The following is a 25,240-nucleotide window of genomic DNA, read 5'->3' as shown; positions in this document are numbered from 1 at the left end:
CCTCCCAGGGCTTGAGTAAAAGGAGCGGTATGCCTCTGAATCTGATCTCATGCTTCAGGACACTCTTGTTGCTGCCAGTTTTATCCAGGCAAGAAATTTGTTCTCATGTAACGAGTGCTACAAAGCCTTTTTCTCTTAAGTCTCCCCCCTTTCTTCCCTACATAGGGGTGGCGGGGGTCACACTTAGTGGGTGGGTGTTGTGTGCCACATGCAATTTTTACACAGAGAGGATGGAAGGAAGGCTCCTCCACACACCCTAGACAAATACGATTTCATGGTAACCAAAGCCTGCCTCAGTGGGAAACGTTCTGTACAACATGCTGGTGATATTCCTTCAATTTTTTTTTTTTTTTGGTTGTTTTTATTTTTTTCTTTAAAGTCCATTGATCATCACAAAAACCCAGGAAATGCAACTGAGGAGAAAACAAATGTCCAACTGAGACCTAAGAACCCAGAGCTACGGAGGAGACGTGGCACTGGATGCAGGGTGTGCAGGAGTGGGTGGAAGGGCGGTCCCCACAGGGCAGCTGGCCATGGGAGACACAGGAGGGAGAGGAGGCTGCAGGCCGGACCTGCCAGTTATGTTAACCGCTGCACGATGACGGCATTGAGCAGGTTGGCTTCCTTCAGCGTCTGGTTCTCGTCAGCCAGCTCTTTGTTCGGGAAGGTAGTCATGAGGACAAAGCTGGTGGCAGCCATGGCCGGCCGGGCGTCTACGATGAAGAGTCGGATGTCGCTGATCCTGGTGGAGTGGGGAGGCGGGTGAGCGGTGTTCTCTGCTGCCTGCTGCCCACTCCCACCCACTCACCCCCAGGCTAGAGGGAGGCCACATCACCTCCCCAGGTCCCTTCCTCTGCCCCATCCTCCAGAGTGGCCAAAATGCCATTTGGAAACACAAGAGCTCATGTCACTCTTCTAAAATCTTTCAGAATTGCTCCCGTCTTCCTTGTTATCCCACTCTAGTACTCTTGCCTGGAAAATGCCATGGATGGAGGAGCCTGGTGGGCTACAGTCTACCATGGACTGGTAGACCCCAGTCCATGGGGTCGCAAAGAATCGGACACGACTGAGCAACTAAAGTTTCTTTTAAACTTTCTTTCCTTGCTATAAACACCAACCTCCTGACTGTAGTCCCAAGTCCTGCCTAATTACACACCAGCCTCCTTCCCCTGCTCTCCTACCTCCCCCCTTCAGTTCTTCACCGTGCTGTGCTCTCTGCCCACATCTGGTCCCTCTTCCCAGGGGCTTCTCTGCCTGATTCCTCTTCTATAATCCTCATTACACTTGCTCCACACTAACCTCATGTGAAGCTTGTTAACACTCAAGGCAAGCCATTCCCTGGGCCCCACATGGGTTCTGATTTATATGGCCTATGACTGATGAAATTTAGACACTGCTATTCTAGGGGAAAAAAGAGTTGTTTTGCCAAATATCTTTACTGGCAACAGTCATCCCCTGCTAATCCCTTCATCACTCTGTGCCTCGGCTTCCCCATCTTTAAGTTGCAGAGGTAGTTTGTTTCAATCTGGCCCAGATAAGCTGAGATAGAACAGGTATTCTAGAATTCTCCAAATCCGGATTTCAGAGACCTTCATAGCCTAGAGGTTGTCAGAGGCCTCCTGGGGGTCGGGAGGTAGAGAAGTGGGATGAGTGGGATGAGTAAGCGGGATGCCGCGTTTCGTCTCCTCCCCGCTCCATCAACCACAGCAGTTCAGATTTCATCTGTTCTACCCTTGGGCTTTTGCATCAAACTTCCTATGAACAAATAGTTTGGAACAAATCCATCTGAGGAATCTGTGACCCACACGAGGGAGAGGGAACAGTCACTGGCTACACTTAATGGAAGAGCGGGGACCAAACCAAAGGCTTCAGACGTGCACAGCTTCCTACCCCACTGCCTCCTCTGGAGAGCGCCTGGAGAGTCTGCTGGTGTTTAGGGGGAAGAACTGCTCCCTCTACTCACGTATCTGTGGGAGTTTCTGGGACCCTCTTAGAATAAGCCAGGCCCCATAATGCAAGGTACCTGTGGCTGTGGTTAAACTTCTGCACCAGCCTCCCGCCGTCAGCAAGCCGTATTTGGATGTTTGTGGTAGGCTGTGACTCATCGATTGAGATGGAAGAGCTGGCTTTGGCTTCATTTTCTGCCTGCTGTGCTGGAGAGCTGGTATTCAATATCTGGGGGGCAGTGCTGAGGAGAGAGGATTGCATCAGGACATGAACAGAAACAAAGCCCCAGCAGGAGTGGAATCCTGTCAAGGATTTTACTGAGCATTTGCTATGTCTGGTGCTGTTTGCTGCTACTGACATAAGGAGTGACCAGACAGAATCCCTGCTCTGATGGAAATCAGAGGTCCAGCAGAATTCACCTCAACCCCCAAGTTACTGCCAGCTCCCTCACTCCTGGAGTTGGGCAAGTTACCAACCCCCTTCTTCCCTGATGTCCACAACTGAACAGAGCTTGAAGGGAAGAAAGCAGTATGCAAGAAAGCCTGGGCTGAAAGAGACCGGGACCTGACGCTGGAGGCCCCAGCAGACCAGGACGAGTTTTGGCCCCAGTGAGAGGCTGAGGACAGAACGGGAGGGGGGCACTCCAAGTCTCCAGCTGAGGTGGGTGTCACACAGCCTGGCAGGTGACTGCTGGGATGTAAAGGACAAGTCCAGATTCTTATCCACTGATGGAATTTTCAGGCCTGCCTGCCCTAGTGCAGCCTCACTCATGTGGGTATCTTGTACTCATTGGTCAACTATCAGGAGACAGTTCAGATTTCTGGAAAGCCAACCAAGTGCCTGGCATCACAGGGATTAAGTATATAATATGAACAGGACATGGTGCCTGCTACAGTGTGGAAAGCTCAGATCTTGGAATGAGATGGACCAGGGTTTGAATTCACCCACTAGCTATAGTGGTGTTGGGCTAGTTATTTAAGCTCTTTGAGTTTCAACAACAGTAGTAACGAGATTCTTTAACAAGGACTATTGTGAGAATTAAAGGGGTGTTACATTCAGGGAGGTGGACAAACACAAAATGCACACAAATTCCCAATTCTCCACAACCGTGTGGAGGCGTTATCTCTCTTTTTTCTCTTAGCAGATGTCCTGGCCTAGACCTTTGCAGAGAATAGAGGCCATTAGATGAGAATCCCCCTGCCTTCCCCCAAAGCCTCTAATTGGATCAGTTCCTCCACCTCACTTCTTCCTCTGATCTTTACAACCTAAAAAGGGTCTTCTTAGCAAATCCAACTGAAAGTACTTTCCTAAGTGTGTTCCCTGGGACCTGAGTCCCTTGAGTTATCTACAGAAGGTTCTGGAAATGTCACATGTTATACCAACAGCGTCTGAGGCCACTAACATATTAAAGGTCTTGAGAGGTCATAAAGAAACTGTCTGCAATGCAGGCGACCCGGGTTTGATCTCTGGTTCAAGATCCCCTGGAGAAGGGAAATGCAACTCACTCCAGTATTCTTGCCTGGAGAATTCCATGGGCAGAGGAGCCTGGCAGGCTACAGTTCATGCGGTCACAAAGAGTCAGACACGACTGAAAGACTAACACTTTGAGAGGTTGTGAAGTGAAGGCAAACTTATTTGACCACCATGTTCTTCTTTCATGTTAACCTCCTGAAGATCATTTCATGGAACAGTCCACGAAATGTTGCCCCAGAGCACACAGTCAGCAAGAAAGAACTAAAAACTGAACTTACTTTCTGTGAACATCAAAAATACGGGTTTAGAGAATTACAGAGTGGAGATCAGAAGAGAACACTGGCCACAGTTATTGGCTATGAGAAAAGCTTCTATGTATTGACCTCACAATGTGTGGGACTCAAAAGCTGAGACACACAGATAAATTACACCCATCACAGAAAGTTAAATGTTGCACCTGTAAATGCTTAAGATCTTCTCTGTTCTGTTCATTAGTTTTAACAGCATTAGGTCAACTCTCTAATTAGATTCTAAGTAGCCTGGCCCTCAACTGTTTATAACAGTTCCAAGTACGACAGGTACTCATTGAAGCTGCTGCCTGCCAGAAAGGCCTGAATGAGACAGAAGCTGAATCACTTGACTGCTCATTTGCTTTGTAGTGGGAATAAACTGGGCACTAAGATGCTCTGCTGAGGCCTGAGGCCCTGTCACCTGCTTTACAAAGATGAGCACTGCAGCAAGCATGGGGAGCAGCGGAGCTCATCCCAGCAGCAGTGACGCCCTCACCCCATCCCAAGTGCGCTCGTGGTGTTTGCTACTTGAAATCAAATGCAGGCTTCTCAAATCTTCAGATTAGTTCCCATCCAAACAAACAAATGCAAAACCTACATTCTTTCATGCAACTGAAAGAATTTTTTTAAATTTCTGAACTGAGAAAAATCTATTCATTCACTTTATTTTTCTAGGTAATTGGAGAAAAAACAAGGATTGACCAATTGTTGAGGGAAACTTGAGAAAAATTTCTTAAAACAGTTGGCTTCCTAATCATTTTATTTAACAAGACAATGATGGAAAGCACAGTAAAATTTACTGGAAAAACTAAAGCTAGAACTGAAAATCAAAGTGGAACTGGCAATGAACATTTATTTAGCTGACAAGCATCATGTCTGATTATCAAGCTCTGTTGATTCATCATCTGCACTAATAACGTAGTCCCATCCTAAAACAGAGGGCTTCCCTGGTGACTTAAGATAGTAAAGAAACCACCTGCACTGCAGGAGACGAGGGTTCCATCCCTGGATCGGGAAGATCCTCTGGAGAAGGGGGTGGCTACCCACTCCAGTATTCTTGCCTGGGAAATCCCATGGAGAGGAGCGTAGCAGGCTACAGTCTATGGGGTCACAAACAGTCAGACACAACTGAGCGACTAATACTTCACTTCATCCTAAGTCTCCTTAAAATATCTTAATTTTTTGAGACGTATTGTCCTGTACACACAATACAATTAAGACATTCCAAAAGCATAAGCATTTTTGGTTAACATGAAGCCAGACAAACCCAAACTGCAAGGTGTTGAGTCCTTCCTTAAAACTAATGGCGGGTGAAAGAAGGCTGCCATGTTCTGGAGGGCAACGTGAAGACCTTCTGAGCTACGTGTTGTACTACTTCCAGGACAACATCAGGGGTATATCAAGATTTAATTAGATAACCACTGCAATGTTCATAATACTGATAATCACGTAAATACTTAATAGCAGGCACTGGTTAAGTTATGGCACATACGGAGCATAGAAAATTATGTTAGCATTAAAAAAAATATTGTAGAAATGCATTTACTGATCTGGAACGATAGCCAGACTACATTGACTAGGCAAAACAGTAGGGCATAGAACATTTGTTTTTACACACACACCCTTAGATACTAACTGGATATATCCAGCGGTTAGGTTTAAGAATAGCTTTTACTCTTTATCTGTATTTTCTATTTTAAAAGATAAACACACTTTATTTTCAATAATATATGGGGAAAAAAATTAAGTGGTGCTCCACAAAGCTTACCACAATTGACAAGGAAGTCACAGATGGATCACTCTGGGAACAGCTGTCCCAGACTAACCCACAGGGCTCAATGTGGGAGATGAAACGATGAGAGCAGGGTGACTTCAGTATTTTGGTCCTGGTAAATCGCAGTCTATTATCTCTAATAGAGCTATGACCCTTGCTCCTGACGAGGCACGAATGGCCAGCAGGGAGGCAGGGGATTCGAGGAGAGGGCCAGTCAGAATCGCAAAGAGCATAGACCACACTCTGATTCCTGAACATGCTGGTGAGGTGAGCAAGGGCAGCACCGAGCTCAAAAGCTGCCAGAGCTAGGTCAGAAGTAGGGTCATGCTGTGCAGAAGTGTGGGAAGGAGTTCCAATCAGAAGACCAGGTTCTAGTCCTGGTGGCACTGCAGGGAGCACCTAAGGGTAACCCTTAGAGTCCAAGAGCCTCAGCTTTCCCTCTGTAAAGTAAGGACTGTATCGTGTGTCACCACGCTGAAAGCCTCTTGTGTGCACAGATCCCTCAGAAGAATACTGACCAAGTGACCCCGTGCACAGCCAAAGCTGAGTGGGTCCCTGAGAAAAGGCTGCCTATCTGTGGGTTCATCAAGGATCTGGTGTGAGAACTCTGCTGATCACAGTTAACAGGAACTATCAACCAATCAGATCTTGTTAATATGAGGGGTTTGAATGCAAGACAGAGATAGTGGCAGAGGACACAAGGCAAAACAGTCACAGGGAATGACAAAGTAAGCGTCAGGCAGTGTTTACCAGAGAGGTAAAAATAAGACGCCCCTCACACTGGAGCAGCAGCCTGCACAGGAGCAACAATGTCCTTGAGCTTCCCTGGATCCTGAACGATGCTGCTGCAGGCTGGCTGGATTCCTCACCCCCGCTGAATCCCCACCTCAAGTGACCTGAATACGTGTGTCTGCTTCAGCCTTAGAGCCATCGAGGAGGTGCTCTCTGTTCTGAGCACCCTAGATGACCAAGTCCAAGCTGCAATGTGTTACCTTCACTGCTCACTGTGGGACAGTGCTCTACGTGCTCCTCCCAACAGCAGTCAAGGAGATAAGGACTCTTACTAGCCCCACTTTAAGCTGAGAAAACTGAGGCTGTACAGTCCAAGGTTATACGGCTAGAAAGCGAAGAAGAGATTAAGACTTAGGTCTGTTAATGCCAAAGCCTATGTTCTCATACTCTTCCTCCCATAAAGATAAAATCTGAAGTACTTTGTAATAAACAGTAAAGAGCTGCATCAAGTGAGCTGTGCACAGGGTCTGCTGGGCCCCAAAGGAGTGACTCACACAGTTCCACCCCACCCGTGCTGCTCCTTACCTGCCCAGTTTCTGACCCTCGCCAGTGAAGGCTTTGAAGGCTCCCTTGGGCTTCACGAAGTCCTCATCCCGATGGTCCTCCATGTCCAAGTTCACCTGCCCACCGTGAGCTAACCTCCGCAGCTCTGCTGGCACCTCTCTGTGGGAGAAAAGGCAGTGGTGGGGCCCACATAGAGCAGGATGGGAATGACAGTGATGGGTACAAAAGGAGGAGAAACTTCCCATCTCCAACTGATGGGCCTCCATGGGGAGCTCACTGCTCTAGTGGCTGTCTGCCTCCCCCTTCTCTCATGCCTGCCTAGAAGCATATCTGGTGACTTGGCTCTGACCTAGGCCCAAAGTGGAAAAGTAGATACACAGGGTTTCGGAAACAGATCTGTGAATCTGTTTCTCAACTGTGCTAAATCTGCTTAAAATTTTAAATTTCTTAAATAATAAACATTTGAATTGGTTTCTTCTTTCCCATCTGCCATCTCACTCACTGACATGCAACCTGAAGAAGGGTTTTTCTGCTCACCCTCTGCGAATAGACTCCAGAAACTGGGCATTGGATGGGTCCTGGTAGCTTCTGAGTTCACCATTGTCCAGGCTGAATCCAGTCTTCCAGAGCTTCAACACTACATGAACCTATGACAACAGGAGGTAAGCAGCCCATACATTGTCAGGAACCTGGCAAGCACACCAGTGTGAACCTGCAAATTAGCGAGTTTTTTACTATTTTACTGTGTCATTACTAAAACACACAGACAAACATATATACTCATGCACAAGGAGAACAATCAACAACCAATGAAATAAGTATTAACCTAAAATAAGAAGGTGATATGGCACAAGTTAAGAGAATAGGCTTTGATTTAAGCAGACCAGGATCTGCGTCTGATCTTGCCACTCACTAAGTGGCACTGAGTACATGACTCGATTGATTGAAGCTGTAGCTTCCCTATCTGTAGGGTTGCCAGTGTGCTTGGCACACAGCTTGTGCTCAACTACATTAGCATGGCAAATTTTACATGGACTATTTTGCAGTCATTAAAAATGAAATCTACAAAATTTGTTAACTCCCTGTACCCATCCACAGGAAAGGGTCTAGAGAGCTAAAGAACAACATATTAGCAGCTGCTGCCTCAGGCAGATAGAATTTTTATTTCGTTCTTGCTTGACTTTGTTTTGAAAAAAACCCAAAATGATTAAAAACAAAAACATTATGGAGACTAATGTTCACAAGGTCATATGAAAACATTTATGGCACTGAAAAAGAATATATACAGCCGAGTCACTTTGCTGTTCAGAAGAAATTAACACAACACTGTAAATCAATAAGATAAAAAATGTTTATGGCATAAACTTCAAAATTGACTCATAGCATTATTACACTTAGTAGAGAAGGGGGGACCCCCTATGCACAGGGGAAAAAGGACTGAATAACAATAGGAAAAAGTTTTAAAAGTATGTTTCAAGCCTCCCTGCTGCTGCTACTGCTGCTAAGTCGCTTCAGTCGTGTCCGACTCTGTGCAACCCCATAGACAGCCTCCTACCAGGCTCCTCTGTCTCTGGGATTCTCCAGGGAAGAAAGGGGGGGGGGGAGTCTAAAGACCAAGTTCTTTAGCCTTGTCCACAGCATCAGAGAACCCTAGAATCACTATCCCTCTGTCTGAGACTCATGGAATGCTCAGAAAACTCCTTTATTTGTCCATCCACTCTGCCCACCCCAACTTATCCAGCTCCCCCTGCCACCATCCAGCCAGATGAGAGCTGTCTGTGATTCTCAGGTAAGCCTTTTCAATCATGGATGACACAGCAAATGTGCTGCCTCTTCCCTTTCAGAGGCTGCTGACTCATGGATTAACTTCTCCCCCAAAGTAATTAAACAGTCCACGAGCTTCCCTACAGAAGATGGATGCATACTCACATCTTGGCCGGAATGCCGCCTCCTTTCTCCTGCCACGTAGGCAGACTCTTCCTCTGGTGCCGCTCCAAGGCGGTAGCCACCGCCTGCAAATGGCTATAAAAGACAAGTTCACAAACACCTAAGGAGTGGGTCAGCAGTGATCAGGTTATTCAGACAAAATGTTATTTCAAGATTATTAACTATGAGGTATGCCTTCTCTGAGTAGCAAACTCAGAGCTACCAGGTCAGGATTGGGGTAAAAACTGAAAAGGTGTGGCTGGACAGAGTGCTGCTTGGCTAAAGGGAATGGCGGCTACTAAGATCTAGTTAATCACGACCATGATGGAATCTTGGTGCAGGATAACACCAGATACTTTTTTGATTTTCACAAAGAAGGCAGAAATTCAGATTTTATGTAAAACAGATGACTATTGATTTAATTAAAATAAAAAAAAATAAAGCAAGACATTAAATCAAGTTGATCAGGCCAAACAAAACAACTGGCAGAACCTGATTTAGACCACAGGTTTGAAAACTTTACCCCAAATCTTGATTTCATGTTAAAAGGTAAGAGAAACTGCACTGCTCTTCTGCACAAGAGGAAGTGAGCAAATGAAAAACAAAAACAATTCAGTCACTATTGAGTGATAAAGGCCTCCTTCCCCCTTCTCTGGAACCTCAGTTCTATGGACACAGACATCTAGCCCCTATGCTTACTCTTGGTTTACTGGTCTCTCCAGGGCTCTTGGTCACTCGTTCCACAGCTACAGCTCCATGCTCCTTGGCACCTTTAAAAAGATCGTCCACCAGCTCGTTGGGACTTCTCTTCCTGGGAGGGCCAACAATCTGCTGTCCACTTCTCTCTGAGCCCCCAGCATAAAACCTGCACAGAAAATACACATCTAACACCAAATACGCTTAGAAAATATAAACAGAGCATGTGCCATGCTTTGGGCTAGGAGCTGGGCACAATGAGGCAAAGGGCACCAATGCTCATTTTTATGAAACTTACTGTCTAGTGGGAGACACATGTAAAGAGGCAGGCAGGCATACTGCAGTGTGAGCCACAGAAAAGGTAAGGAAGGGGTCTCTGGGAATACAGAATCAGGGAGAATAGTCAAGGGTTCCTGGAAGGGTGTTTTCTGGGCTAAACCTTGAGGATGATAAGTTTATCAGGTAAAGAAACCAGGAAAGGGCATTCCAGGCATGCATGACAGCACATTAGCTCTGGGAATTAAACGCCAACACTTTTCCAGGAGATGATCACTATGATCACAGTGAGAAGCAGCTACCACTAGCAGCCCCGGATTAATGGTGGCAGTGGCATGGTTAGTACAAGCAAGAAGGTTCCACTGGTGGCTCTGTCACTGAGTGATCTGGGCAAGCCAGTGCACTGAGCTATACCTCACTTTCCTTCTTTGAAATGGAAGGGAAGAATCACATGCCCTACCTACCTGTTCCTTAAGTCAGGGCCGTGAGGTTCAAATCAGCAGATGTATGCAAAAGAACAAGCACAGAGTAACACACACATGTAAGGTGGTTTGATACCGCACCGAGAGCTCACCCAAGCCTCACTTCGCCTTGCAATTCTTGTGACATACACCAGGAGGATGATGAGAGTGGGTACTGGAGGTGGTCAGTGAAGCTCAAATATAAGCCCCAAGATACCCACATCTGCTTTGTAAGGGGCCAAGCAAAGCTTGAGATTAAGTTAGCACTTTAGTTTTTCAACCTGGGTTTGAAAATCTACAGTCATGCAGCCTTGGCTGGCTGCTTCCTTCTCACTCCTATTCACAGCTAAGTCAACAGCACATCTCAGTGGGGAGAACCGAGAACCTATAAAAATTAGCCTCAGCCTTCCATGTCTTGACATTATCCAGGGAATGGAGGCAAAACCCTAGGCCTTGGCATGAACAAGAGGACCAGTGTCATTAGGTCTGAAATGCTGAGGGACCAAAGAGGTAACTCCGGATGTGAAGTAAAGGTCACTGCCTGGAGGACGTGACCAGACAGGAGAACTAGGAAGAGGTTATTTAAGAGTTGGGCATTCACTTACTTGATGACACTGTCTTTCAAGGGGCATTGAAACACTGAAATTAACATTTATTCCTGAACTTTGAGTATATTTAAATAGAATGCTGAGGTACGGCAAAAGTCACTACATGGATGAAAACAAAGAATAGAACATATGTAATTTCTGAGCTCACTTTCCAAAGACTGACCACAATGAGGTAACTGCATTTCCATAATGGTTATTACACAATGTTCCTCAGGAATGTTTGACAGACCCAGGCAGATTCCATGGAGAACCAAAACCTGTAAAACGAGGCTGCAGCCAGTTCATCCTTGTTCATTCCAGGTAAAGTTCTGTAAGGTCCTTATTATGGGATCTCAAAGCCCTGGCTTATGAACTAGGAACCTATGATCAAATGCCTTAAAAATATTCATGGCCTTGACCCGGTATTTTCATTTCTAGAAACTATTTAATATAACCTGAAATGTAGTCAAAGATTAATACACAGAGATGTTCACAGCATTGATATCTACAGTGGTAAAAAACTGAAAATGATCTAAACATCAAACATTCCATATGATGGATTATTATTATAGTCAGTGAAAACACTTATCAAAAATTTTAATGACACAGAGAAATATGTAGCATTATATATCAAGATGTAGCATTAATTCTACAAAAGCAAGAAACAAACTTATCTAATCTTCATCATGTAAAATACAGTATCAACAAGCTACCTTTATACACAGAACCAAGACTTAGTAGAAGTACGCCAAAATATTAACTGTAGTGACCAAAGGGTGGGTGAGTGTCATATTTTTTTCATTATGCTATATTTTCCACAATGGACACCAGTTTTATTATAACATTCCTAAAGGTTAAAGGCAAGCCAACAAAAAACAGTACAGTGTCTGTATAACAGGGGAATATACATTTGTAAGCCCATTTTCCTGTTTATTATGTAATATACTGCCTTTTCAATTAAGAAAAAACTGGAAGGAAATACACCTAAAGTATTGATACCTGGCTACCTCTGGGTTGTGATACTATGAATGGCTTTTTTCCTTACAGATTTATTTCCTTTTGCCTAATATTCTTCAATAAATACATATTATTTAAAAAATTAAAAACAAGAACAAAAAAAACAAACCCCAAATGAAAAAAAAAAAGGTAAGAAGACAGGGATCACTTCTAAGCTACAAGGAGTGGAAAACTGTTTCTAGTATGTGTGTGACTAGCTCACAGTACTAATGGTTAATGATAACAGAGCACGTTTATCCTTCTAGGCCCTTCTAGGTAATTATCACAGAATTCATGTGGACTGTGTCCCCAACAAAGACTCACCTCTGACCTTCCTCTTCCTCCTCGTCCTCATCTTGGTCATGAATGAGGTCTCTGAAGGATGTCACCCTATTATCGCTGGAGACACAGAAAGGAGCAAATTGATCTCATGCGGAGTTAAAAAAAGGTAACCTCCATCATCAACTGCTAAAAGTTGAGGACACTGAGGTTTAGGTTTTTTGGTGGGGCAGGAAGAGGATCTAGGTGGAAGAGGGTTCTCTCTCTTATGTTTATATGCTAAACAATGTGATATTTATTTATTCAAGGTCACCCAGGACTAAGAATAAATAGGAAGTGTATCAAGAAGTAAAGTAGAATCCAATTTAAGCTCTCCTAGGGGAGAGGACAGAGAAGGCAATGGCACCCCACTCCAGTACTCTTGTTTGGAAAATCCATGGACGGAGGAGCCTGGTGGGCTGCAGTTCATGGGATTGCAAAGAGTTGGATACGACTGAGCAACTTCACTTTCACTTTTCACTCTCATGCATTGGAGAAGGAAATGGCAACCCACTCCAGTGTTCTTGCCTGCAGAATCCCAGGGACAGAAGAGCCTGGTAGGCTGCCATCTCTGGGGTCGCACAGACTCAGACACGACTGAAGTGACTTAGCAGCAGCAGCAGCAGGGGAGAGGAGGGAACCGGATAGGGACTGTACTACTTTAAAAACATACTACCGGATAGTGATTTTCATCATATAATTTTTAAATATTGGGAGGATGCCTGTGTGTCAGGCACTGACTGGATGCTAGGTCTATGAAATTATCAGGCACAGTTCTTACCCTTTAGTTGCTTACAGGTTAGTGGCACTCTGGCCTGGAAACCATCCATTAAATACTGTGCAATACGGGCTGTGACAAAGGAAAGCACATGGGACGTGAGAGCAGAGTCTTTTGTTCTAGGTCGGGGTGGGGGAAGTATCAAGAAAAGCTTCCCAGAGAAACGCGGCATTTGGACCTAGTGCCGATGAACGAGAGGACCATCAGTCAACTGGATAATGGATGGTGGTGATGGTGGGGAAAGGGGACCAGCAGGGCATTATAGGAAAGCAGTGCAGGCACACACAGAAACCAGTGACAGCAACACATTAAAGGACAAATCAAGGAACAGAAATGAAACAAATGTGTGTGTGAAGAGGCCCCTGTCTGCTTCTGCTGTAGGTTAGTCAAGTACAGGGTGTGGTGGAGAGGGCCCACTAAACACGTCATGAGAAAGGTTAACTCCCTCCTCTGATGTTGTCTTACACTGCCACTTTTTTCCTAGTTTAGATTTGTCCTCAAGGAACAATCTTAGTTTTTCAAGGACCGTGAGACACAGAATTTATAAAAACATTTTCTGTATCTCTTATGGGGAAAAAAGTTGTTTCTCTTTAATACGAGGGGAAGGGGGTAATAGCAATTTAGTGAGGCTAAGAAGGAGTTGTTTACTTCCATTCAGTCTTGAAGAAAGATTTATTTCAGGGAGACAATCAGAGGACAGAATACCCTCTGAGGCTCTACCAACTAGACATAAGAGGACAACCAGCAAATGGTGTAGCAAATACACTCCTGCCTGAGCTGAGAGCAACCTCCTGGGCATTCCTTCACGCTCTACACAACATGGTCTAAAAGGATGCAAGTGATTAAGATCTGTACTAGTGCCTTAAAGGCCTGCTGTTTAGTCACCAAGTCGTAAACTGTGGGAGATGGTGAGGGACAGGGGTGTGCTGCAGTCCATGGGGTCACAAAGAGTTGACATAACTTGGTGACTGAACACCACCACCACCACCACCAGCTTGAGCAAACCACTTGCTCTGGCTATAGTTCTCTTTCCCCAAAAGTTCTTGATCCCAACTTAGGCACTAGTGGGACCTTGGGCATGCTACTGAAATTCTCTAAGTCTTCATTTCCTCATGTGAAAATGGAAACAACCAGCACCAACCTCCTGGGCTTACTGTGAACAGCTGGGGTGCTGACGGACAGTGTAGCACTTCTCAAGTACTACTCTTGAGCAGCAGGTATCAAACTGTTGGTCCTTGAACTAGGAGTATCAGCATTTACCCTCGAAATTCAGACAGATGCAAATCCTTCACCCTTACCCTAGACCTCCTCAATCAGAAACCCTAAAAGGAGTATCTAGTAATCTGGTTTTAGGAGTCCTCCAAGTAATTCTGATACATGCTCAAGTCTGAGGACCACTGTTCTGGAGTAATGTTCTGAGAGTTACCTTAACAGTACAGATGTCCTAGTGACACCACCAATTTAAGAATATTGGGTCTTGTATCTTCCACAAATTGGCAAAATGTCTCAGAAATTTCAACTATTCAGGATCAGAACTCTATCTCCCAGGCACCCTGAAGCGGCACAAAGGTGCTCTGTCAGATAACATTTTCTGCAGTGACAGAAATGCTGTATCTGTACTGTCCAATATGGAAGCCACTAGTCACATGGGGCTATTGAGCATTTAAAATTCAGTAATTGAGCATGAATAGCTCAATGTTTGTTTTATTTAATTTTAATTAATTTAAACAGTTACCTGAGGTTAGAGACTACCATATTAGACAATATAGTTTTAGAGAATCAGACAATGGTGGTCCCTAACATTTTAAGAAAGTACAGTTTTGTTGAATGAAAGAAGAAAAAAAAGGAAGAAATAACAGCATCCCTCTTACTCAACCCTGTGCTAGGTACAGGGGTGGGAGGTATTGGACAGGAAGGTAGTTAGCAGAAGCAGCAGTTTTGGATTTAGACGAGTTTGGGTTTGAATTTGCCGTAAGGGCAAATGTGTTACTCAGACTAAGGCTCAGCATCCAGACCTGTGAAATGGTGAGCACCCTACCGACTTCCACGGTGGATACTGATGTATAAGAAGATAATGTATGAAGGAGTATCTGGCAGAGCCAAACAGATGGTGGGTGCTTCTGAAATACTAGCCCTTCCACCTCTAGGAACTTACTATTTACTCAGGAAGAAAATATTCCAGTAATCACCAGAAGAATTCAAGACAACATAGGAGAGATGTCGCTGAGTAGTATGCAGATGTGGGTTGTGATTGGGGTTTGTGCTGCCTCTGGGTTTGGGGATTACACACTTAGTAGAGAAGGTGGGGCGGGAGCTACACGTGGAAGGACACAAGGATTTGCACAGGTGGAAAGGGAGTGAGACTAGGCCTGTCGAGTCAGAGGAGAGGCTCCAAGAACTAAGGCAGAACTGAGACACCAAACGAATCACTTTGATTGAAATAAAGATTTAAGAAAGGAGGAAAAGGGGGCTAAGATGAGGATGGCAGGTTCGCTGCAAACTCCTGAGGATGCTGAATGTCCACAGGGAGAGGCAGTACATCATTCTGGCTGAGAGCTGAGTGCTGGAAGCAGAAACAGATCTGCCTTTAAATCCTTATTTGACTAGCTGTGTGATCTTGGGAAGAAGCCCAGCTTCAGTGTTTTCATCTGTGAAATGGGAAAAGTAACAGTAGCCACCTCACAGGGTTGTAGTAAAGCATTAAACCTAGTGCCTGGCAGCTGATAAGTACTCAGTAAATGATAGCTGTTATTACTGAGGAGTTCAGACTTTCTCCTGTACCTATGGTTAACCTTTTTATGTCCCACAGCCCTCTGAGTATGTGATAAAAAGCTACGAATATTTTTGCCTAAAAAGGTTCAACATATATACAAGTTATTACGTACAATTTCAGGTAATTTACAGGCCTTCTGACACCCATTCCATAGATCCCGCCTAGGGGGTTAGCCTCCACGTTAGGAGCTTATTAACTGAGTGCTGTGCACAGAGGCAGTGACAACGTGAAAGAGTATGAGAAGATGACGGTCAGGGGCGGGGAGAGCTCAGCAGCAGGCTAAGTGTCCTGCAACAGTCAGGTCAAACAGGGGAAGGCAGGTCCCACACAGAGTTCCTCCTGGGTGCTAACACATGCCTGCCTTCTCCTGAGAATGCAGTTAGCATTTACCATCTGCACAAGGACCATGATTAACACATGGTGCATTCCCTCTCCCTTTTCCTTGGTTTCACCTAAGCCCAGTACCAAGTCTGAGGCTTAACCAAAGCAAAGTAAGACATTTAGAACTGCATGTGTGTGCAAGTCTTTTACTTCTCTTGGTCTTAACGATAAACTCTATTTCTTTGGTTCTTTAACTCTTCTTAACATATGAACTTGTGGAATGAGACAGGGAACAAATAATAGAATGGGGAAGATGAGAATGGATGCTAATAATGGTAATACGAAAATGACAGTAATAGCAGTTAACATGTTCCATGTTGTATTAACTCATTTATTTGCCCATGTGGTAGGCACTACTACCCTTCCCATTTGACAAGTAATGAAACTGAGGGACTGGCGATGTTGAGTAACCTGCTCAAGGTCACAAAGCTCTCAAGTGACAGAGCTGGGATTTGAAGGTGGGCGGTCAGGCTTCTAGCCTAGGCTCTAACATGAATGTGGGTGGTCAGGCTCCAAGCCCAGGCTCTAACATGAAGGTGGGTGATCAGGCTCCCAGAGTAGGCTTTAACATGAAGGTGGGTGGTCAGGCTCCTAGCCTAGGCTCTAACATAAAGGTGGGTGGTCAGGCTTCTAGCCTAGGCTCTAGTATGAAGGTGGGAGGTCAGGCTCCAAGCCCAGGTTCTAACAAGAAGGTGGGTGGTCAGGCTCCTAGCCTAGGCTCTAACATGAAGATGGGTGATCAGGCTCCTAGCCTAGGCTTTAACATGAAGGTGGGCAGTCAGGCTCCTAGCCTAGGCTCTAGTATGAAGGTGGGCGGTTAGGCTCCAAGCCCAGGCTTTAATAAACCACTGTGTGGATTGGACTTTGGGTCTACCAGAGAAGACAGGTATGAACATGTGACTGACATCACAAGCTAGGTTTCAATTTCTCCTCCTCTCTATTTCTGTGCCAGCACCCAACAGTAATCTGGTGTGCCTATGAAAGACACTGCAGGAAATTAGCTGTCTCTGTGAGCAGCTGCAGAAGAGCCCTTACCCTACCAACCAGGCCCCAGGCAGTAACATCCTGACATGTCATCAATGACACCTCACAGGTTAGCATCTATGAAGAACTGAAAGATGTCCTGCCTATTACCTCTCTCCTCTGGAAACAGAGGAGAAGAAGTTAAGGAAACAATGACAGCTGGGATTAGTGTTCCTTCTTGAAAGAGGGGAAATATAATTTAAATCTCAGATGTCCTCAGAGAGAAACACAATTTATCACTTCACACCAGCAAAGAAACCCTATATGTGTGTTCTGGAGTTGAATGCAAACTCAAACTAAGTGAGGACATACAGCAGAGTAGAAAAGGCTTCAGCAGAAAAGGGAGATGTGGTTCACATACCTTTAAAGGAAGAGGCCCTGCCTGTCTCATGAAGTCCTGCAATAATTATTGCTATCTGCAGATCACAGTAGTGATCTGCTCTAAGAATCCTGGAGACAGGGCGGCGAGGACAAGGGATGTAAATGAGATCGCAAAGGTTAACACTGTTTCACAAAATAAGACAAGGTCTCCCTAATTAATTTGGGAAAGAGCAGGTTAACAGGTTTAGTTTGTCTAAGTCTTTTAAATAGGGTAATAGGCATCCTAAAATATTTAAAGAGCCTTTTTAAAGTCATCTGGCCTAATCTTTTACGTCTATAGCCTCCCTGAAAGGAAGCACTTCAGTTTTAACTTAAAAACTTTCAGAAAGCCACTCCTCACGTTTCATAAATAAGAGGAACCCCCCCCCCCCCCCCCCGCAAACATTTAAATAGTTGGTTCTGTGGTTTTCTCCAGGACTGGATCATAAAGCACACTCAGTTAAGAATCCCACATCTCCACACAAAAGGAATAAGTCTTGCAAGAAACTACTACCCACCAGTCAGTCTTTCTCCCTCAAACCCAGTGGTCCAGGTTCCCAGGCCTGAACCCTCTGTCAAGGCAGGAAATAGTCCACCACTGCTGGAAGCACACCAATGCAGCAATAACTGAAGTTGGCCCTTACCTGGGGGCTGTGCCTCTGGACACTGAACTGGGGGTTGCCTGCGAAATGGTCACAATGTCTTCGTCCCCTCCATCCTCATAAAAGCTTGCTAGGGCAATCTGAAACAGACAGGCAGTAACATGGGATCCTTAAACAGGCCTTCATCTAACATGTTCCCTTTGAACACAAAGGAGCAAAGACACAAAAATATGGCCCATGCTTATAAGGCAGTCTGTATATGGTGAGCCATGGAAAATAAGACCAAAAGATTAGTGGCCCAACTATTTGTTTTCATATCACCTGAAACAAATTCCACCTACTCAAGGAAAAAGAAGGAAAAAGGAAAACTGGGATGGAGATACTCCTCAATGTCATTTTATGAGGAAATGTGATCTAGTAAAAGCAGTGTACATTTACTGAACACTCATTTATGTGCCATGTCGATCTGAGTCTAACTCTATCTGTGCTAACTTATTTAATCCTTAAATAACCCTATGGAGTTAGTGCTATCATCATCTCATTTTATAGTTGACAGAGAAGTGGTAAGAAGAAAACTGTCTGAGGTTACACAGTTGGTAAAGAGTGGAGCCAGGGTTGATCCCAGGCAGTCTGCTCAGGCCCTTGCTCTCAGCTCTCAGGTGACAGCCAGGAGTTGGAAACTGCGAGGTCACTACAGATGACTACTCTTACTTTTCTCTGAGGCTGTTTCCTAGTCTGTGCAATGGGGACACTCATCTCACCAACCCTGCAAAATGGATGAGAGCATCCATTAACATTTATGCCCAGTCATGTCTTAGCTCTATACATACAGAAGGAATATGGACCTCTTTTAGCCATTTGTGATTGGATGTTTCTGGCATGAAGTCAATGCATAGGTATTTACTAATCACTGCTTCCCTGGTGGATCAGACAATAAAGAATCTGCCTGCATTGCAGGAGACCCAGGTTCAATCCCTGGTTAGGGAAGATCCCTTGGAGAAGGGAATGGCTATCCATGCCAGTATTCTTGCCTGGACAATCTCATGGACTGAGGAGCCTGGCGGGCTATCGGCTACAGTCCATGGGATCGCAGAGTAGGACAGGACTGATCGACCGACACTTACTCTGCACAATGAAGTAAGAGCGCAATGAGGTCTACAGAAATGACAAGACCAGGCTCCTGTCCTCAAGGTCACCACACTGTAGGAGACAGGGAGCTGCTGTGGGACACAACCAGCCTGTGGGGAAGCAGCGTGCCTTTACAGGACACAATTTAGCAAGCCAGCCAGGAGGCACTGTGCTACGGGACATGCACTGAATGGCATCAAGGGAGGTCTATGTCCAAGTCGTGGGCAAGTCACGTCACATACGTGAGCGTGCTTCCGCACTAACAGCATGAGGAGACCGAGACCGATGACCTGCCAACTGTAACACTGGGAGCTTCTAGGTCTTTCAAGTAGAAGCCGCACTTTGCATTTTCACCCAGCACAGGGGCTTTACACCATATGTCTATACAGTTGTGATGCTTTACCTAACTTTATGCTTTCGCGAAGCATGTGAAGAGTGAAGTCAGCAGACCCAGTTCACATCCTAACCCCTGGGTGTGTGACCTTGGGCCTATCACTTGCCTTCTGAGCTTCCAATTCATCTATTTCCTCAAATGAAGAAGTTTTCTTCACTTCACAGTGTGGCAGGATAAACCAAATCATGTATGTAAAGTGCCAGGGCACGTGGTGGCAGAGCTTAATAGAGCCTGGGCTCTGGTATCAGACAGAACTGAGTTCTAATGCCATTTCTTCCACCTGGTAGCTAGTGAGGCCTTCAGCAAATTACTTAACTTCCCTAAACTTCAGCTTCAAAGTGCAATGCTTAAATAACTTAAGATACATAAAGCTCATGGTAGGCACTCAATAAATATTAATCATCGTCATCCATCAAAGATGTAGGTTGGCCAAAAACATGTATGCAATTCTTTCTACAATTAATCACTGAGTGCTTATTACGTGTCAGGTGTTGTTCTAGACACAGAGGATTCAACAGTTTACCAAAATCCCTGCCTGGTGTACTTTATCTTAATCTCTTCTAGTATTTTATGTATGTCTAATACCTGCCAGTGAATTACACGATAAGCTCCAAGAAGACTCCCATTTCACAGAGAAGTTACCCAATAAAGATGATTAGGATCCAACTTTGCGCCACAACCCAGTTTCTCCCAGCATTTAGGTACGAGGGGGCGTGTGACCGGGGCTGCGGAAATGGAAATGAACGAGCACCTCGTGCCCCTCGTCGCCCCGCTCCACCCGGGAGCTGGTCAGTCCGGCCGGGGCCGCAGCCGAGACTTGGCGCGGCAGCCACGCCCCCAGGGTCCCCGTCTCCACGCGGGCTGCGGCTGTGCCCAAAGGCTCGCCTACCCGAGAGCCAGCCAGAAAGGAAAAACGAGGCCCGATAGACCAGGTCAGTCCGGGCCTGGGCTGGCCTGCGTTTCCCCTCGCCCAGGACGAGCTGGCGACGCGTGGCAAGCGGCCCCAGGACCCTGAGGCCTGGGTCGGGCCGCAGCCCGGCGGGATGACTGTGCGCTTCGGCCGCCGAGGGCTTGAGGCACCAGGTGTCTGCTCCCCATAGTACCCTGCCTGCCCGACGCGGCCCCCCTCCCGGCGCTACCTGCAGGTCCCAGCCGGCCGACTCCAGGAAGAAGCGGGCCCGATCCTCCTCTGCGCCCGTCACCGCCACGAACTCCCTCAGAGCGTCCTGCCGCTCCGCCGCCATCTTCGCCCGGTGCGCCGCCCAAACTGCCCCGGGTATCACTGCACAGCCTCAGCCCCGCCGCGGCGTTCCGTCCTCCGGTTGACCAGGTCCAGCCGAGTGGAGCCCGCCCGCAGGCCCCGCCCCATACAGTGCCTAACGCAAAACCTTCCGTGCGGGAAACGCCGCCGCTCTGCGCCCTCTGGCGGCCGCAGCCCGGACCCTCAGTCTAACGGCGGGGGAGGGAGCGCGGGGAGGATGAGAGGCGGGGCGGGTCCACCACTGTGTACCTGTGGAACGAAAGATCGCCAAAGGATTCAGTTTCACATTATTCATTGAGTCGTTTCCTCATTTCATTAATTTATTCTTTCGTTCATTCACTTGTGCAACTGAGTGGAACCAACGGAACTCTTTCAGTTCAGTTCATTTCAGTCGATCAGTCGTGTCCGACTCTTTGCGACCCCAGGGACCTGCAGCCCATCAGGCTTCCCTGTCCATCACCAACTCCCGGAGCCTACTCAAGCTCATGTCCATCCCATCGGTGATGCCATCCAACCATCTCATCCTTTGTCGTCCTCGTCTCCTCCTGCCTTCAACCTTTCCCAGCATCAGTGTCTTTTCCAATGAGTGGGTTCTTCACCTCAGGTGGCCAAAGGATTGGAGTTTCAGCTTCAGCATCAGTCCTTCCACTGAGTATTCAGGACTGATTTTCTTTAGGATTGACTGGTTTGTTCTCCTTGCAGTTCAAGGGACTCTCAAGAATCTTCTCCAACACCACAGTTCAAAAGCATCAATTCTTCAGCGCTCAGCTTTCTTTATAGTTCAATTCTCACATCCATGCATGACTACTGGAAAAACCGTAGCTTTGACTAGAAGGACCTTTGGTTTGCTTTTTAATAAGCTGTCTAGGTTGGTCATAGCTTTTCTTCCAAGAAGCAAGCGTCTTTTAATTTCATGGCTGCAATCACCATCTGCAGTGATTTTGGAGCCCAAAAGAGTAAAGTCTGTCACTGTTTCCCCATCTATTTTCCATGAAGTGATGGGACCCAATGCCATGATCTTAGTTTTCTGAATGTTGAGCTTTAAGCCAACTTTTTCAGTCTCCTCTCTCACTTTCATCAAGAGGCTCTTTATTTCTTCACTTTCTGCCATAAGGGTGGTGTCATCTGCATATGTGAGGTTATTGATATTTCTCCTGGGCATCTTGATTCCAGCTTGTGCTTCCTCCAGCCCAGCATTTCACATGATGTATTCTGCATATAAGTTAAATAAGCAGGGTGACAATATACAGCCTTGACGTACTCCTTTCCTGATTTGGAACCAGTCTGTTGTTCTATGTCCAGTTCTAACTGTTGCTTCTTGACCTGCATACAGATTTCTCAGGAGGCAGGTCAGGTGGTCTGGTATTCCCATTTCTTTAAGAAATTTCCACAGTTTGTTGTGAGCCACACAGTCAAAGGCTTTGTCAGTCAATAAAGCAGAAATAGATGTTTTTCTGGAACTTTCTTGCTTTTTCGATGATCCAGGGGATGTTGGCAATTTGATCTCTGGTTCCTCTGCCTTTTCTAAATCCAGCTTGAACATCTGGAAGTTCACGGTTCATGTATTACTGAAGCCTGGCTTGGAGAATTTTGAGCATTACTTTTCTAGTGTGTGAGATGAGTGCGATTGTACAGTAGTTTGAGCATTCTTTGGCATTGCCTTTCTTTGGGATTGGAATGAAAACTGACCTTTTCCAGTCCTGTGGCCACTGCTAAGTTTTCCAAATTTGTTGGCATATTGAGTGCAGCTCTTTCACAGCATCGTCTTTTAGGATTTGAAATAGCTCAACTGGAATTCCATCACCTCCACTAGTTGAGCGCCGAAGAATTGATGCTTTTGAACTGTGGTGTTGGAGAAGACTCTTGAGAGTCCCTTGGACTGCAAGGAGATCCAACCAGTCCATTCTGAAGGAGATCAGCCCTGGGATTTCTTTGGAAGGAATGATGCTGAAGCTGAAACTCCAGTACTTTGGCCACCTCATGCGAAGAGCTGACTCATTGGAAAAGACTCTGATGCTGGGAGGGATTGGGGGCAGGAAGAGAAGGGGACGACAGAGGTTGAGATGGCTAGATGGCATCACTGACTCGATGGACGTGAGTTTGAGTGAACTCCAGGAGTTGGTGATGGACAGGGAGGCCTGGCATGCTGCGATTCATGGGGTCGCAAAGAGTCTGACGTGACTGAGCGACTGAACTGAACTAGCTTTGTTCGTAGTGATGCTTCCTAAGGCCCACTTGACTTTGCATTCCAGGATGTCTGGCTTTAGGTGAGTGATCACACCATTGTGGTTATCTGGGTCATGAAGGTCTTTTTTGTATAGTTCTTCTGTGTATTCTTGCCCCCTCTTTGTGCTCTTTCGGGGCTGGGCATTAGCAGGGAGCAAAACAAAGTCCCTGCCTTCTTGTTCTGGAAGAGGGAATGGCTACCCACTCCAGTATTCTTGCCTGGAGAATTCCATGGACAGAGGAGCCTGGCGGCCTACAGTCCGTGGGGTTGCAAAGAGTCGGACAAGACTGAGCGAATATCGCTCTTGTTGTTCATGTTGTGAGAGCCTTGAACAAGGCACTGTCTCTCCCAACCCTTCCATGGCTCCTCATCTCAATCTGTGTTAAAAAATAAAAAAATAAGTCTGAGGGCCTGGAAGACCCCTGTGAGGTGCACCAGCTAGCTCTCCATCTCATCTCCTAGGCTTCTCAGCAGCTTCCTCTGCTCTGGGCACACTGCCTTTCTTGCTGTTCCTTGAAGGTGCCAGACAGGTATTTGCATCAGAGCTTTTGTGTGCTCCCTTTGCCTGGAACACCCTTCCCTCGTGGCTTCCTTGCTTTCTTCAGCCTCTGCTCCAAGGGCACCTTCTCAGACACAATCCTGTCACAGAGGTCCTCAGCTTCTTTGCTCTCTTTCCTCTTGCCACCCTCCCTGGGATGCTCTTCTCTTCCTCCTCCCCTGATCACTCTTCTACTTGTTTATCTAGGCTGTGCTGGGTCTTCATCACTGTGCGGGCTTTTCTCTAGTTTTGGGAGCCGGGGCTACTCTCTGGTTGCAGAGCGCAGGCTTCTCACTGTGGTGGCTTTTGTTGCAGAGCATGGGCTCTGGGGTTCACAGGCTTCAGTACTTGTGGCACATGGGCTCAGTAGTTGCGGTTCCCCAACTCTAGAGCACAGGCTCTGTAGTTGTGGTACACGGGCTTAGTTGCTCCAAAGCATGTGGTATCTTCCTGGACCAGGGATTGAACCTATGTCTCCTGCATTGGCAGCTGGATTCTTTACCACTGAGCCATCTACTGGGCTTCCCAAGTGGCGCTAGTGGTAAAGAACCTACCTGTCAATGCAGGAGACATGAGAAACACAGGTTCGATCCCTGGGAAGATCCCCTGGAGGAGGAAATGGCAACCCACTCCAGTATTCTTGCCTGGAGAATCCTATGGACAGAGGAGCCTGGCGGGCTACAGTCCATAGGGTTGCAAAGAGTCGGACATGACTGAAGCAACTCAGCACGCAGGAGCCATCCACTGATCTGCTCTTGTTCATCCTTCTAGTTTCAGCTTAGGTATCCCCTCCTCAAGGATACCTTTCTACATCCCTAGGCTCCATCATACAGTTGCCAGTGAATGCCCTCTGATGCCATGTTAAGTGTCTGTCTTCCCCAAGGGCCACAATCCTCGTGAACAGCAGGAGCTGTGACTGTTTCCAACACAGTATGGCTTTAGAACACACACATGGTGTTGAAACCTAGCTGTTACTGCTTGTGTAATCTTGGGCAGATTATCTCTCTAAGTTTCAGTTTTCTGATATGTAAAGTGGAACTCCTCATGGTTCCTACCTCAGAGAGGTCTGAGGATTCAATGTGAACTGCTGAGAGCAATGTTTGATGCTTAGTGAAAGTGAAAGTTGCTCAGTCATGTCTGGCTTTTTGCGAGCCCATGGACTATACAGTCCATGGAATTCTCCAGGCCAGAATACTGGAGTGAGTAGTCTTTCCCTTTTCCAGGGGCTCTTCCCAACCCAGGGATCAAACCCAGGTCTCCCGCATTGCAGGCGGATTCTTTACCAGCTGAGCCACCAGGGAAGCCTGATGTTTAGTGAGTCCTCAGCAAATGTTAGCTCTCATTTTATCTCCTGTGACCTGCAGTCACTGGCATTAAACAGCTGCTTACTGACTCTTTGTTGAATTAGTGAAGGAGTGAATAAATGAAACCTCAAGCATCTGCATATCCAGGTGAGAAATGCAGGGATGAAAATCTCAGCACAAGGATGCAGAGCACGTACCAGACTCCTGAGAAGGGTTGAACAGACTGTGGGATATGACCTAATTTCAATAAAAGAAAACTTTTCATTTTCCACAGAACAGATGCCTTGTGGCTATGAGAAGTGGCAACCCTGAGACCCACAAACATACATTCTGGAGGTGTGGGGCTGCAGAGTGACTGCCTTTTAGTGTTCATCGTGGTTGTGGGCTTGGTCTTGAAGAGACACCAGCGAGCAGTAGCTTAAAGTGAGATC

At 46.3% G+C, this 25,240-nt stretch overlaps 1 protein-coding gene across 1 annotated transcript; it reads right to left on the bottom strand.

Annotated features, from left to right (window-relative positions):
- Positions 1 to 337: 337 nt before the first annotated feature.
- On the bottom strand, positions 338 to 20,734 carry NSFL1C (NSFL1 cofactor). The gene is given in 9 exon segments (NM_001034557.2): positions 338 to 742; positions 2,024 to 2,188; positions 6,802 to 6,939; positions 7,318 to 7,427; positions 8,710 to 8,802; positions 9,406 to 9,571; positions 12,047 to 12,121; positions 18,000 to 18,097; positions 20,619 to 20,734. Coding segments are annotated over 9 exon segments (1,113 nt in total). The 5' UTR covers positions 20,724 to 20,734; the 3' UTR covers positions 338 to 579.
- Between the last annotated feature and the right edge of the window lie 4,506 nt (positions 20,735 to 25,240).

Source organism: Bos taurus, chromosome 13 (assembly GCF_002263795.3).
Source record: "Bos taurus isolate L1 Dominette 01449 registration number 42190680 breed Hereford chromosome 13, ARS-UCD2.0, whole genome shotgun sequence".
NCBI lineage: Eukaryota > Metazoa > Chordata > Mammalia > Artiodactyla > Bovidae > Bos > Bos taurus.
This window is presented reverse-complemented; position numbering and strand designations above follow the sequence as displayed.